Consider the following 14,985-nt stretch of genomic DNA (forward strand, 5'->3'; position numbering starts at 1 on the left):
CTCATGAGATCTAATGGTTTCATCAGGGGTTTCTGCTTTCGCGTCTTCTTCACTCTCTCTGCCTACTTCCACCCATGTAAGACGTAACTTGCTCCTCCTTGCCTGCCACCATGATTGTGAGGCTTCCCCAGCCACATGGAACTATAAGTCCGATTAAACCTTTCTTTTGTAAATTGCCCAGTCTTGAGTATATGTTTATCAACAGTGTGAAAACGGACTAACACACCATAATAAACTAAACCCTGCCTGGTGTATACTGTGTATGAAAAACTAGAGTCAGTGTCAATTGTACTAGAGATCAACCGAAGTCAAACACTGACCTTATGAGATGGAAAATTCAAGTAAGTTTTACATATATATACACACACACACACACACACACACACACACACATATTCAAAACCGTAATAGCATGAGCATTCATTTAAATGTACACAAAAAATGGCAAAATTGAAACTAGACATTAAGAGAGGCAACAATCTTGAAAATGAGATCAAAGAAAGAGGCTTTAACTAGAAGCCTAGGGACCTGGCATTGCCACCAAGTAGCAGAGGAGCCTGTCCAATCGATGTTCACTTATAAAGCAAGAGAAAAACTGAACTATGAAGTTCTGTATAATTCAAACAGGCTTATTTTCTCAAGCATGAGAATGTTTTTAAAGTAGTAAAACACATTTTAGCCAGCAGGGGGCAGATCATGCCCAAGGAAATCTAAACAGGGCGCCTGTGTCCAGCAACTCCTATTTCTATATTCCATTTTCTCTTAATTCCCACAGCTTCAACCCCCACTTTAAAAAACTGCTGAAGAGAGCTATTAAAATCAAAACACATTTTAATGAGAAATCTATTGTTAAAGTCTCTGTTTCCTGAATTAATTTAGATAAATACGGTTCTCTGTTCACATCAGCATTGCATAATTGGAGCTTTCTGTTTAGGATCCACCCTGCTCTCCCCCTTATTTTTAAATACCATGAAAATGCCAACCTCCTTCTGTTTTAATACATACACACACACACACACACACACACATATATATATATATGCACAATGATCTCATTTGATGTTTTACTTTCTTCTTTAGCAGCTCTGTCTAGCAAGTGATGTATTAGTCATGCTCTCATTTTTTCCACTGACTGTAATAAATACAAGCAATTATCAATGGCAATTATTTAAGGATCTAAGTGTGGACGCCAATTTGATCTTTTAAAATAGATTGTTCTCTTCCCTTCTGTTAATCTTCTTAAATGATATTCTGTATGCTGAAATAATGATCTTTAAATTCTAACTCTGGAACTTTTATGAAGTTATTTAGAAGAGTCCACAAATAGTGGTTCTAGTCACAGATCAGATTGTTTTATTGGGTATGTGAATCTTAAATGCTCTGTTTCTATATTAAGCAGCCGCTTCATTTCAATTAACTGCAAGCCATCATGATCCCTATCTGTTTAACTGAATATACAGACAGACACTCTATCCAAGCTGTTTCTATAGCCCAACACATTATTAGTCCTGTTAGAATTTAGGTAACGGGAAGACAGTACATCTGCCCATGTGCTCCCTCCCGTTAGACAAATACACACACACACACACACACACACAGAGAATTCAGCTGTTCATATACATGTAATTCCATTTGTTAAAAAAAACAAAGAACTACAAAAAAGATAATGGGTACAAACTGCTAGTGAGAAGAACACCCTCCCCGCAAATGGCTTTCTGTGTGTGGCACCTGCAGATATCATCATAGAGCACCCACATCAAAGGGCTGTCGGGGTTTCAATGTGCTGATGCCTGGCAAGCTCTTGGCACAGAGTCCAACACACAGAACCCGTCAGAGACCGTGAGCCATAATTTCTTAACTCATCCTCAATCAGCTCTCACATGGGATACTGCGAACACTCTCCATCCATTTCCCTGCCGCAGGGTTTCAGAGGGGCCTCCTCGGGCACCTCTGTCCTCCCCCGACCCCAGTCCCTCCCCACAGGAGCAGGGGGGCTGCTCTAAGCGCTCTGGGGTGAAAGGAGAAAGGCAGAGCCTATTTGCTTTTCTCCACCATCTGGGAATCAGTTTCCCACAGTCATCATGTCCACCAGTTACCTGGCTGTAGCCATGACCAGGTGGGTCTGTCTGTGCGATTCGGGGCTGCAGTGCTCACAGGCCCACTTGGCTGGGAGTCTTAGGCTGACATATGGCTCTCCATATGTCTCCTGTGGTCTTACATCCACTGAATCGGAAATCTGGAGACAGGGGCCTTTTTAGTGTCCCCCGCCCCCCCCCATCCCCCGCCAAATCCAAACCACCCTTTCCTTTCCCTTTCCCATTTCTCTTGAAATAATAGAATAACTATCTTGCCACAAGTTGGGACTAGAAAGCCATCTGAGGCAGATGTCAGAATCCTCTTTCACATTAGCAGCTTTACAAGACTGTGGCTCCTCAGTAACAGCTATGCCCCATGAGTGAACTCCTGGAAGGACAAATGAATGAAGAAATGCTTGGCGCCTCCATGGAAACCTCACTAGAAGAGACTGACATTCATCACGTCTGCTCTGAGCATCACCCAGGGTGTGGTGATGATCACTAGAGCACAGTTCCATAGAAATAATTAACAAGATCCAACAGGATGGCACTAGCATACACGCGATGAGGTCAATTTGAATGTTAATAAAAATTAAGAAAATTTATGTATGTATGTATGTATTTATTTATTTATTTATTGAGATGGAGTCTCACTCTGTCACCCAGGCTGGAGTGCAGTGGCGTGATCTGGGCTCACTGCAACCTCCACCTCCAGGTTAAAGTGATCCTCCCACCTCAGCCTCCCAAGTAGCTGGGACTACAGGCATGCACCACCATGCCTGGCTGATTTTGTATTTTTAGTAGAAATGGGGTTTCATCATGTTGGCCAAGCTGGTCTCCAACTCCTGACCACAAGTGAACCACCCACCTCGGCCTCCTCAAGTGCTGGGATTACAAGTGTGAGCCATTGCGCCCAGCCAATAAATATTTATTTAAAAAATATTCTACTACTTTTTAAGACAGTTCCTAGTAATGAATGAACTGATATTGGGGCTCCTAACAGTTTCTTTGTAAAAGTGAGTACGACTCAGCTAAAACAGACATGCCAAGTGCCTTCTCACCCACCAAAAAAAAAATTGAGGCCGGGCGCGGTGGCTCAAGCCTGTAATCCCAGCACTTTGGGAGGCCGAAACGGGCAGATCACGAGGTCAGGAGATCGAGACCATCCTGGCTAACACGGTGAAACCCCATCTCTACTAAAAAAAAAAAAAAAAAAAAAAAAAATACAAAAAAACTAGCCGGGTGAGGTGGTGAGCGCCTGTAGTCCCAGCTACTTGGGAGGCTGACGCAGGAGAATGGCGTGAACCCGGGAGGCAGAGCTTGCAGTGAGCTGAGATCACGCCACTGCACTCCAGCCTGGGCGACAGAGCAAGACTCCGACTCAAAAAAAAAAAATTGAAATAAATACACCCTTAACATACACACAGTGAGCCCCTCTTCTGTGGCTAATTCAAAGGTAAACTTTAAGAGCACCCCATTATTAAAATTGCCTAAATCTGGGAGATTCTATCTAGAGTTATTTTATTGCAGTAGAGAAAAAAGAAACCTTGTCCACACATACAACCCTTGTGAGTGGCATTGTAGGCTACACAAAACGTTTAAATTTGAAAGAACTATGCAAGATTTCCTTGAACAGATAGAAGGATCATGCCTCACCATTGAAATAAATCAAAGAATAATTAAGGCAAATAAATGTTTTTTTTTTTTTTAAAAAAAAAAAAAAAAAAAAAAAAGGAACAGAATGGAATAATTATTCTGAGGATAAGAGCCAAAGCAACATGGTCCATCTGCTTTGCTAAGTGAGCTCCTTCTGAAAGCTGAAGTTATCATGCCATTCAAAACAGAAAACTCTGCCGGAGAAACTCAGGCAGTTGTAAAAGCTTTCTCCGGTTCATGTCCTAAGGAGGCTGGGGCGTGGGGTGCGCGGGGTGCGGGGAGGGACTCCTCGGCCGTGGGAAAGCCCGACTGGCTGTGAGCTCCGTTACCTGATGAGGATGCACTGGTTGTCGTGGCGCTTCCACAGGCAGCGGTAGCACTCGTTGGCGATGGCGAAGATGTGCGGGGGCAGCTCGCCCAGGTGGCGCCGGCTGTACTGCTCCATGGTGGCGTGCTCGTACAGCCCGGCGATGGGCTGGTAGGGGTTCACAGAGGCCAGGATGGAGCCGATGTAGGTCTGCAAGCACAGGGTGAGACAGGGATGCGTCACTTCTAACCCAGGCCACTGGATGAGCTCCAACAAAACCCACTCAGTGTGCGCCAGGGGGAAAGATGGCTTCTGTCTCCCGGGCGCACACTGTCCCTGCACCTTCTGGAAACCAAATCTTGATGTTCTGGACAAATGAATGAAGCCATTTCAAAGGAGGATGGCAGTGAGAGGGAAACAAGAGAAGGAAGATGGTGAGGCGACCCAGGCCCAGATCCCTATTCCCCGCTCACCTCGCCAATCTTAATCCTTTCCCACAGACAAACGACTGGCCAGATCCAGTCTCCTGTCTCATCAAATGGCTACTGTGAAACAGCATGGTGAAAAAGTGATGAGACAGAAAGGAGAAGAGAGGTAGCCAGAGGCTGCGGGAGAAGGAAAGTTACAGTTTAATGGGTGCAGAGTTTCTGTTTAGGGTGATGGGAAAGTTCTGGAAGTGAGGCGGGCCTTGTGGCTCACATCTGTAATCCCAGCACTTCCAGAGGCTGAGGCGGATGGATCACCTGAGGTCAGGAGTTCAAGGCTAGCCTGGCCAACATGGGGAAACCCCATCTCTACTAAAAATACACAAATTAGGTGGTGCGTGCCTGTAATCCCAGCTACACGAGAGGCTGGGACAGGAGAATCACTTGAACCCAGGAACCGGAGGTTGCAGTGACCTGAGATAGTGCCACTGTACTCCAACCTGGGCGACAGAGTGAGATTCCATCTCAAGAAAAGTTCTGGAAGTGGTTAGTACCTGTGGATGCAGAACATTGTGAATGTCCTTATTATTATTATTTTAAATTTTTAAATTTTTTTGTCTGGTTTGTTACCAGACACGGTCTTGCTTTGTTACCCAGACTAGTCTCAAACTCCTGGCTTTGAATGATTCACCCCCCTCGGCTGTCTGAAGTGCTAGGTCTGTGAATGTACCTAATATTACTGAATTGTACACTTCAAAATAGTCAAAATGGCAAATTTTATGCTATGCAGAGTTAGCTACAGCTTTTAAAAGATAACATGACTATTTCAAAAATGCTAGGTATTAGGCTGAGCGCGGTAGCTCACACCTGTAATCCCAGCACTTTGGGAGGCCGAGGCAAGAGGATCACGAGATCAGGAGACCAAGACCATCCTAGCTAACACAGTGAAACCCTGTCTCTACTTAAAATACATAAAATTAGCCAGGCCTGGTGGCACACACCTGTGATCCCAGCTACTCGGGAGGTTGAGGCAGGAGAATCGCTTGAACCTGGGAGGCGGAGGTTAGTGAGCTGAGATTGCCCCACTGTACTCCAGCCTGGGCGACAGAGCAAGACTCTGTCAAAAAAAAAAAAAAAAAGAAAGAAAGAAAAAAGAAAGAGCGAGAGCAAGCGGAGAGAGCGAGAGAGAGACAGCGTGCAAGAGAGAAAGAAAGGAAAGGAATGAAAGAAAGGAAGAAAAGAACAGAAAAGAAAAGAAGGAAAATAAATAGAGGCTACAGAGTTATCAAAGCTTAATGCCTTAGGCCTCTCCATGTGGACACAACTATTCACTTGCACTTTTGCAGGAAATATTAACTCTGTTTGGTTACCTGGTTTCCAGGCTCAGACACAACTGGGGAAGTAAGTCAGACAGGGGTGGGAGCAGAGAGTCCTGCAACCACCACCAACCACCAATCAACTTTTATAAAGCTCATGCAGTGTGTCTAGGGCTTTATGGGGTGTTACGAGCTGATCCATGCCTTCTCCCCAAATTCACATGCTGAAGCCCCAGTCCCCAGTACTTAAGAATGTTACTGTGCTTGAAGATAAGGGCTTTAAATAAGTGACTAACTTAAAATGAGGCCATTAGGGTGGGCCCTAATCCAATCTGACTGGTGTCTCTGTTAGAAGAGGAAATTTGAAGACACAAAAAGACACCAGGGATGCCTACACCCAGGGGGGTTGCGGGGGGCAACAAAAAACAACAAGCAAAACTAGACAGAAAGTCCAAACATCCTGAGAGCATCTGCACCATATTATAGCAATTTGTAATATTTTATATTCATAGTATCTGCCAGGAACATCAAGCAAAGTATTGTTAGGTTCAGTATAACTTTTCAAATGTAAATAAGTCCATACAGGTTGAGTATCGCTAATCCGAAAACCAAAATCTGAAATGCTCTAAAATCTGAAGCTTTTACAGCAACAATAGATGGCTCAAAGGAAATGTTCATGGGGGCATTTCAGATTTCAGATTTTCTGATGGGGGATGCCCAAATGGTAGGCATAATGCAAATATTTCAAAATCGAAGAAAATATCAGAAATCCAAAACACACTTCAGGTCCCAAGCGTTTGGATAAGAGTTACCCAACTTGGAATGTGTTTTGGAAATAATGTGAAGCAAAAAATTTAAAAAGGGTTAAAAACATAAAAGATATTACCTCTGACCTAGCAATTCCACTCCTAGATACGTATCAAAAAGAAGTGAAAGCAAATACTCAAACATTTGTACACACATGTTCACAGAAGCACCATTTACAACAGCCAAAAGGTGGAAACAATGTCAAGGCCCATCATCAGACGAATGGATGTGGCATACCCATACCATGTAATATTACTCAGCCACAAAAAACAATAAAGTGCTGATCCATGCTACAATGTGAATGAGCCTTGAAGACATATTAAGCCAGACACAAAAGTTCACATATTCAGAGTAGGTTAAATCCATAGAAACAGAAAGATCGGTGGTTGCTAAGAACAGACGGTGACAGGAAAGGGGAGTGACTGCTTCTCTGGTACAGGGTTTCCACCTGAGGTGATAAAAATATTGTAGAACTAAGATACAGGTTGTATGGTTTGAATGTTTGTCCCCTCCTAAACTTGTGTTGAAATTTAATTGCCATTGTAACAGTATTAGGAAGGTAATTACAAAGGTGATTAAGAGGTGATTAGGTTAGGCTTGGCGCGGTGGCTCACGCCTGTAATCCCAGCATTCTGAGAGACCAAGGCAGGCGGATCATGAGGTCAGGAGATTGAGACCATCCTGGCTAACACAGTGAAACCCTGTCTCTACTAAAAAATAAAAAAAATTAGCCAGGCGTGGTGGCAGGTGCCTGTAGTCCCAGCTAATCGGGAGGCTGAGGCAGGAGAATGGCGTAAACCTGGGAGGCGGAGCTTGCAGTGAGCTGAGATCCGGCCACTGCACTCCAGCCTGGGCGACCGAGCGAGACTCCGTCTCCAAAAAAAAAAAAAAAAAAAAAAAAATTATTCAAGACCAGTCTGACAAACATGGAGAAACTCTATCTCTACTAAAAATACAAAATTAGGTGCATGTGGTGGTGCATGCCTGTAATCCCAGGTACTCAGGAGGCTGAGGCAGGAGAACTGCTTGAACCCGGGAGGGAGAGGTTGTGGTGAGCCAAGATTGTGCCACTGCACTCCAGCCTGGGCAACAGAGTGAGACTCCATCTCAAAAAAAAAAAAAGAGGTGATTAGGTCATGGGGCTCTGCTCTCATAATGGATTAATGCCATTATTGTGGGATTGTGGGAGTGAGTTAGTTATTGCAGAGTGGGCTCCTAATAAAAGAGTAAGTTCGACGTGCATTCTTTCTGTCTCACACTCAAGCTTTCTCGCCATGTGATGCCTTAGGCCATGACACAGCAAAAGGGTCCCACCAGATGCCAGTGCCATGCTCTTGGACTTGCCAGTCTCCAGAACCATAAGCCAAGTAAACTTCTGCTCCTTATAAATTACCCAGTGTGTGGTATCCTGTTACAGCAGCAGAAAGCATACTGATACACAGGTGTTGGCTGCACAGCATTGCGAATGTACTAAATGCCACTGAGTTGTATACTTTAAAATGGTTACTTTTATGTGAAATGAATTTCACCTTAATTAGAAAAAAAGATCTGGTGCTTTTATGAGTAAATTCTCAGGTCCTTGGAAACATCCACTCTCTAGAAAGCCCATTTTGTCCTGTCGGAGCATTATGAGTAAGATTTGGCCAGAAAAAAAAAAATATGGAAGTTGGAAAAAAAAAGTGTCCTACTCCTTGGGATGCCTCCATCCTCTATCAGTGCCTGGACCAGAGACACTCCAGTGCCTCCTTCTACGCAACATCTGCAGAGGTGAGGGGGCAGGCAGACAATACTTGAGGCTGTGAGTGCCTGGCCCTTTCCACTACTTTGTTTAAAATGCCATGTTTGTTTTCTACCTTTTTGATAGTTGTTTACATTATTGTTGTTTTTTTCTGCTATGTATCAAAAATGTTCATTTGTACTGTGAAATACATTCTTATTTTTTTCTCTACTTTGACAGGACTGTCACTCTTTATGCAGTCAGGTAGGTCAGAGGGAGCTGACAAGCAACAGTCAACACTCAGTCAAACAATCAACATGGTGGGCTCAATTAAGCACACACCAATCCTCTTCCTCAGTTACAAGCAGAGGGTGAAAGCCACAGTCATGGGCATTAAGCTTATTATTAAATTTAATTAATTTATTATTAGGATATTCACCCATCATTAACACACCTCTTAAAAAAAGATATGCCCACATCATTTTGCATGTCCCATTCATGACATGTTTGTACGGTTGCTGTAAAATTCTAAGATGAGCCCTTTTTTCTTAAGGCACTGATTTACTCATAAAACCATCACTAAAACGTCTTACACAGCTTACTTTGAAAGAATGATCATTTCTTTTAAACCATATTCCTCCTGGTTGGGGAACCTCACTAGCCATAGAGCATCCTTTTAAGATACTGCTTGTTCTGACAGTGTGGATGACATGGGCTTTGAATGAGGGTAGAAGACAAAGTGGCATTAAGCCTGTTAGCAAAGGTGAAGACGCAACATCCAAAATGGTCTCATGCTGGGCTCATGTAATTGACACCACATCTTGTCCAGTGAAATAGTTTTTAAATGTTTCAGGATGTCAATGTGGTAGCTGTGGCAACTAGAGACAACACACACAACCCAGAAATCAATGTCCACAGGTCCTCTCCACCAGAATCAGCAGTGCTTTAGAAGATAAATAACTTTTTATTTTTATTTTTTTGAAACTGAGTCTCACTCTGTCATCCAGGCTGGAGTACAGTGGCGCGATCTCGGCTCACTGCAACCTCTGCCTCCCATGTTCAAGAGATTCTCCTGTCTCAGCTTCCCAAGTAGCTGGGATAACAGGTGTGCGCCACTCTGCCCAGCTAATTTTTGCATTTCTAGTAGAGACAGGATTTCACTATATTTTGGCCAGGCTGGTCTCAAACTCCTGACCTCAGGTGATCCACCCGCCTCAGCTTCCCAAAATGCTGGGATTACAGGCGTGAACCACTGCGCTCGGCTGAGAAAGGACTCTTAACAGCAGATGCTTCCTGTGGAGGCAGCCCACAGACTCTGCAGAATTATGTGGCATCCCTGCTGATGGTCATGCAGCTCACAAAAGGCATCGGGATACTCTCCTCTCCTAAGCCGAGTCCCTGCCACCCCACACTACTGCCACCAATCGATTGCTGAGTCACCATCTTTCAAGAGAAAAGATAATCGGGCATGCTGTGAAACAGAACACTTCACCAGATGGCTTCAAAAAGCACACAGTTTGAGAGTAAAAGACCAAAACCATCCAGTTGGTTTAGTTATAGAAGATGTTAATCATGGCCAATGACCAGCACAGCTCTGGTGGTTGCACACTTTTCCTGCAATAATATTGATCTTCGTATCTGACTCTCACAGTAAAATGCATGCTTCATCTGTCATTCAGCCAAGTGAGTTACCATGAAAAAAATATGGTCCCTCATTACTACACATTGTCAATACATTTAAAATTCCAGCCAGCTACAATGGGTCATGACTATAATCCCAGCACTTTGGGAGGCCAAGGTGGGAGAACTGGCCGAGCCCAGGAGTTCAAGACCAGCCTGGGCAATAGAGCAAGACCCCCATCTCTACATAAAAATATATTTTTAAAATTCTGCATAAATATTAATATACAGAATTTTGCTGCTTTATCAAGAAAGCCTTGATTGTTCCCATTTTGATGGGAAACTTCTGAAGGGCACAGCACATGGTCTTGCGTTCTTTATCCAGGTTAGGAACCTGATTTCATCTTTTCTTGAGGAGTTTGGGACTCATTCAGGCTCTCAGCCCATAAAAGCGATGCCCACAGCAACTGAGGAAGACACTATCTTCTAATCTACACTGAAACCACCCTGGGCTCCTAGGCTTCCGCTGTTCTCCCATCTGCTTGGCTGCACTACACTGGTTCCTTCTAAGCCTTGCCATGCGCCACCCCCGTGGCTATGTTGGAAGGAAGTGCCAAATCTCCTGTGGAATGAAAGGCTTTTCCCTCCAAGAGCCACTATGTCGGGGCGGGGAGCGGTACTGAAACATGTTTTCAGGTAAAAGGTCGTTTGAATGCATGGTTAACGTTGACAGAAGATACCAAACCAGGCTTTTATTTTGCTTTTCATTTTACACACCACGTATTTCATCAAGTGAAAAAAAAATTCTTTTCCAAAAAGATTTGCATTACAGTACGTTTAAAACCTTTCACCTTTTGAGGTAAGTAATAAATAAAAGTTATGTGCACCCTAGAAGCTGCCTGCCTCGGACGCGTGACGATCCTTCGTGCCTCATGATCTACTTTATAGCTTTAAACTGGACCACGAGTTGAACTCCCCAAATTCCTCAAAAAATGTCCAGGACCCTTTCTGCTTGTTGAGTAGCGAAAGAGCACTTAAATATAAACAGCTGCTCCTGATTTTTAAAGATCAATCACACATTTATTTATTTTTGAGACAGAGTCTCACTCTGTTGCCCAGGCTGCCATGCAGTGGTGCAATCTTGGCTCACTGCAGCCTCTGCTTCCTGGGCTCAAGCGATTCTCCTGCCTCAGCCTCCCAAGTAGCTAGGATTACAGGCGCCCGCCACCACACCTGGCTAATTTTTGTATTTTTAGTAGAGATGGATGGGGTTTCACCACATTAGCCAGGCTGCTCTCAAACTCTGGCCTCAACTGACCCGCTCACATTGGCCTCCCAAAGTGCTGGCATTACAGGCATGAGCCACAATGCCCGGCTAAGATCACACATTTAATGGTACATGGCTGTATTCCAACATTACTCTTTCTAAGTATGTAGGTGCTACTGCTGTGGTCCTTCTCATTTTATGATTCATATTCTAAAAAGAAAAAATTCATACTCTATAAAAATTTCTAAACCTATAGTTTAGGTCATATTTAGTCCTCTAAACAGAAGAAAACTAACATTCATTCATAACATGTCCTGCATCTGCTGTGTTCAAGATTTTCCTTAAACCCACATCCTCCAAGCACTTTCTTATTCTTTTTTGCATATTTTCACTAACTCAAGGATGCTTTTTCAAACTTTCTATACCATGTATACAAAATATTCAGTAAACGACAGCCAAAAGATAGAAGCAACGTATGTGTCCATCAATAAATGAACAGATACAAAAAAAGTGGTATATCCATACAACGGAATTATGTAGCCCTTGCTACAACATGGATGAACCCTTAAGACATTATGCTAAGTGAAATATGACAGTCACAAAAAGATAAATACTGTACGATTCCACTTGTATGAGGTATCCAGAATACTCAAATTGATAGAGAAAGTGGAAATGTACAATTCCACTTATATAAGGATCCAGAATAATCAAATTGATAGAAACAGAAAGTGGAAGGGTGGTTGCCAGGGGCTAGAGATGGGGAAAATGGGGAGCTGTTGTTTAATGAGTATGAATTCAGTTCTGCAAGAGGAGAAGAGTTCTGGAGATTGCTGCATCGTAATGTAAATATACTTAACACTGCTGTACTGTGCATTAAAAACAGATGTGATAAATTTTGTTCATGCATTTTACTAAAATTAATTTTTTTTTAGTTTAAAAAAGAAAAAAATAGGGGCCAGGTGCGGTGGCTCACGCCTGTAATCCCAGCACTTTGGGAGGCCAAGGTGGGCGGATCACGAGGTCAGGAGATCGAGACCATCCTGGCTAACACGGTGAAACCCCGTCTCTACTAAAAATACAAAAATTAGCCAGGCGTGGTGGGGGGCCCCTGTAGTCCCAGCTACTCGGGAGGCTGAGGCAGGAGAATGGCGTGAATTTGGGAGGCGGAGCTTGCAGTGAGCCGAGATCATGCAACTGTACTCCAGCCTGGGCGGCACAGCAAGACTCCATCTCTAAAAACGAAAACAAAAAGAAAACAAACAGAAGGAAAGAAAAAAGAAAAAAAATAGTACTACTGGGAATTCTGGTGTTGGACAGAATACATTAACCTCTTTTATCTCTAAGCATAGAGAGAGATTAAAAACAAGCACAGACTTGAGAGGAAACAACAAGAAACATTATGCTCCTTAACTTTAAATAAAAAGTTTTAGAAGATGGGTGTAGTGGCTCACGCCTGTTATCCCAACACTTTCGGAGGCCGAGATGGGAGGATTACTTGAGCCCAGGAGTTCGAGACCAGCCTGGGCAACACAGTGAGAGCCTGTCTCTCAAAAAAAAAAAAAAAAAAAAAAAAAAAATTACCCATGTGTGTAGTAGCACATGCCTATAATCCCAGGCACTAGGGAAGGTGAGGTGGGAGGATGGCTTAAGCCCAGGAGGTCAAGGTTTCAGTGAGCTGTGATTGCGTCACTGCACTCCAGCCTTGGTAACAAAGTGAAACCTTATCTCTTTAAAAAAAAAAAGCGGGGCCAAGCCTGATGGCTGATGCCCGTAATCCCAGCAGTTTAGGAGGCCACGGCGGGAGGATCAGTTGAGTCCAGGAGTTAACCAGACTGAGCACCAATGTCGAAACCCCATCTCTATGAAAAATACATTAAAAAGTTAGCCGGGTATGGTGGTACCCACCTGTGGTCTCAGCTACTCAGGAGGCTGAGGTGGGAGGATCACCTCAGCCCAGGAGGCAGAGGTTGCAGTGAACCAAGATTGCACCACTGCACTCCAGCCTGACAGAGTGAGACCCTATCTCAAAAGAAAAAAAAAAGTTTTAGCATACACACCTTCAAATTTGAAACCAAATTAAATAAAAATGTTCTGGTGACAAGCTATAGACTATTCAGGAAGAAAGAACAAAAGGCACTGATATTTTCAGGGAGACAGAGTTCCCTGAAATCTCAGAGTTCAAATAATTAACAAATATGTTATGTTGTGGCTGGCAGTAAATTCAGCAAATGAACTCCCACAAACCAACAAAGCCATCAAACGACCAGACTTAATTGGAATCAAAACTAATCTGAAATGTCTTCCTTAAAAAGCAAAAAAGGAAAGAATATATAAAATGTGTGTCTGGCTGGTACAAAGAAAGAACCTGATTTCTTTTCTTAAGATTATAGAAAATTTTGCCTCAGTGTGTTAAAAATTACCCAGTAGACAATAGCCCAGTATTAATTACTCATTAATAATTCAAAGGCCTCCCTTAGACTACCTACCTCCATTGAGTACCAGGGGCAGAATAACAAAGTGACATTTCAAAATCCTATGGCCAAAAGGATTGTTTACACATTCACACACCCACTCATTTGCTCCTCCATAACCCTGTGATGGGCAGCAGAGCTCACTGCTCCTGCCTCTTCTGACAGGTAATGGAACCGGCCAGGGGACAGCAATATATTGTCCCTACGGTCACAGAGCCAGTGAGTCAGAGCGAGGGTGGAAACCCTGGATTTTTGAGAATGTACCACACTGCGGATCTACAGCGAATGCCTTCTCCATCACCCATCCATCCACAGGGCTCTGTCAGCCTCATCACCGCAGCTGACGTCTCCATGCCCTGTGTGTTCCACTTTTAATTAACTCCAGAGCAACCCACCCACCCACTTCACCTGTGCTGTCCTGGTCTGCTCAGGCCCTCACCTTGCATTGACTACATTTCCACAAAGGCTCCTTCCTCTGAGATGTCCCTCACGGTCTTACCCCCTTAATCCAATCACCAAAAGGTGATGCAACAGGCCAAGCCCTAATGAATCATTTTGTAACAGGTCATCGAAGGGGGTGCGGTTAGGGACTTCAGCTCACAGAAGGACTTCACTAACTATTGGGTTTTTACTGTTTGTGTCCATGCACATGACAAATGGCACTTCTGAACCTGCTAAAACAGGGATGCAAAATAACACTGGCAATTATAGTCATAGTTCCCAATCGTTTATTTCAAGAAAGACAAATTATGGCCATGCACAGAGGCTCAGGCCTGTAATCCCAGAACTTTGGGAGGCCAAGGAAGGAGAATGGCTTGAGCCCAGGAGTTTGAGATCAGCCTGGGTAACATGGCAAAACCCCATCTCTAATAAAAATACGAAAATTAGCTGGGTGTGGTAGTGCATGCCTATACTCCCAGCTACTTGGGAGGCTGAGGTGGGAGGATCACCTGAGCCTGAGGAGGTTAAGGCTGTAGTGAGCCATGACCACTGCACTCCAGCCTGGGCAATACAGTGAGACCCCATCTCAAAAAAAATTATTTGAAATGTCAAGGGTTCGTTGGCAAAAATAATTACAGTCAAGGACATCTTATCCCACCCATCTTAAATGTACCACCTCACTCTTCACTTTGCATGGATGACATTGTCACTAAAGTATAGGCTGCATGTGTAAAAGGTTCACTGAGTAATAAGAAAAGTACAACATGTAATGTGAGTAAAAATGGCAGTTGGAGGTGGGGAAAGAGCTAGTTTGTTAAGTGTCCAGTGAAGCAAAGATAAAGTGTGGTAAGAAATCTTGGCTGGGTGCAGCGGCTCACACCTG

General features: G+C 43.6%; 1 protein-coding gene across 2 annotated transcripts in view; it reads right to left on the minus strand.

Annotated features, from left to right (window-relative positions):
• Window positions 1–14,985, minus strand: part of MYO10 (myosin X) — a 283,038-nt gene that overhangs the window by 131,118 nt on the left and 136,935 nt on the right. For both annotated transcript variants that reach the window (XM_031666095.1, XM_031666096.1), the window contains one exon: window positions 4,061–4,248. In XM_031666095.1, the coding sequence (XP_031521955.1) occupies window positions 4,061–4,248 (188 nt within the window). The remainder of the gene's footprint in view (window positions 1–4,060; window positions 4,249–14,985) is intronic.

Source organism: Papio anubis, chromosome 5, assembly GCF_008728515.1.
Source record: "Papio anubis isolate 15944 chromosome 5, Panubis1.0, whole genome shotgun sequence".
Taxonomy (NCBI): Eukaryota; Metazoa; Chordata; class Mammalia; order Primates; family Cercopithecidae; genus Papio; species Papio anubis.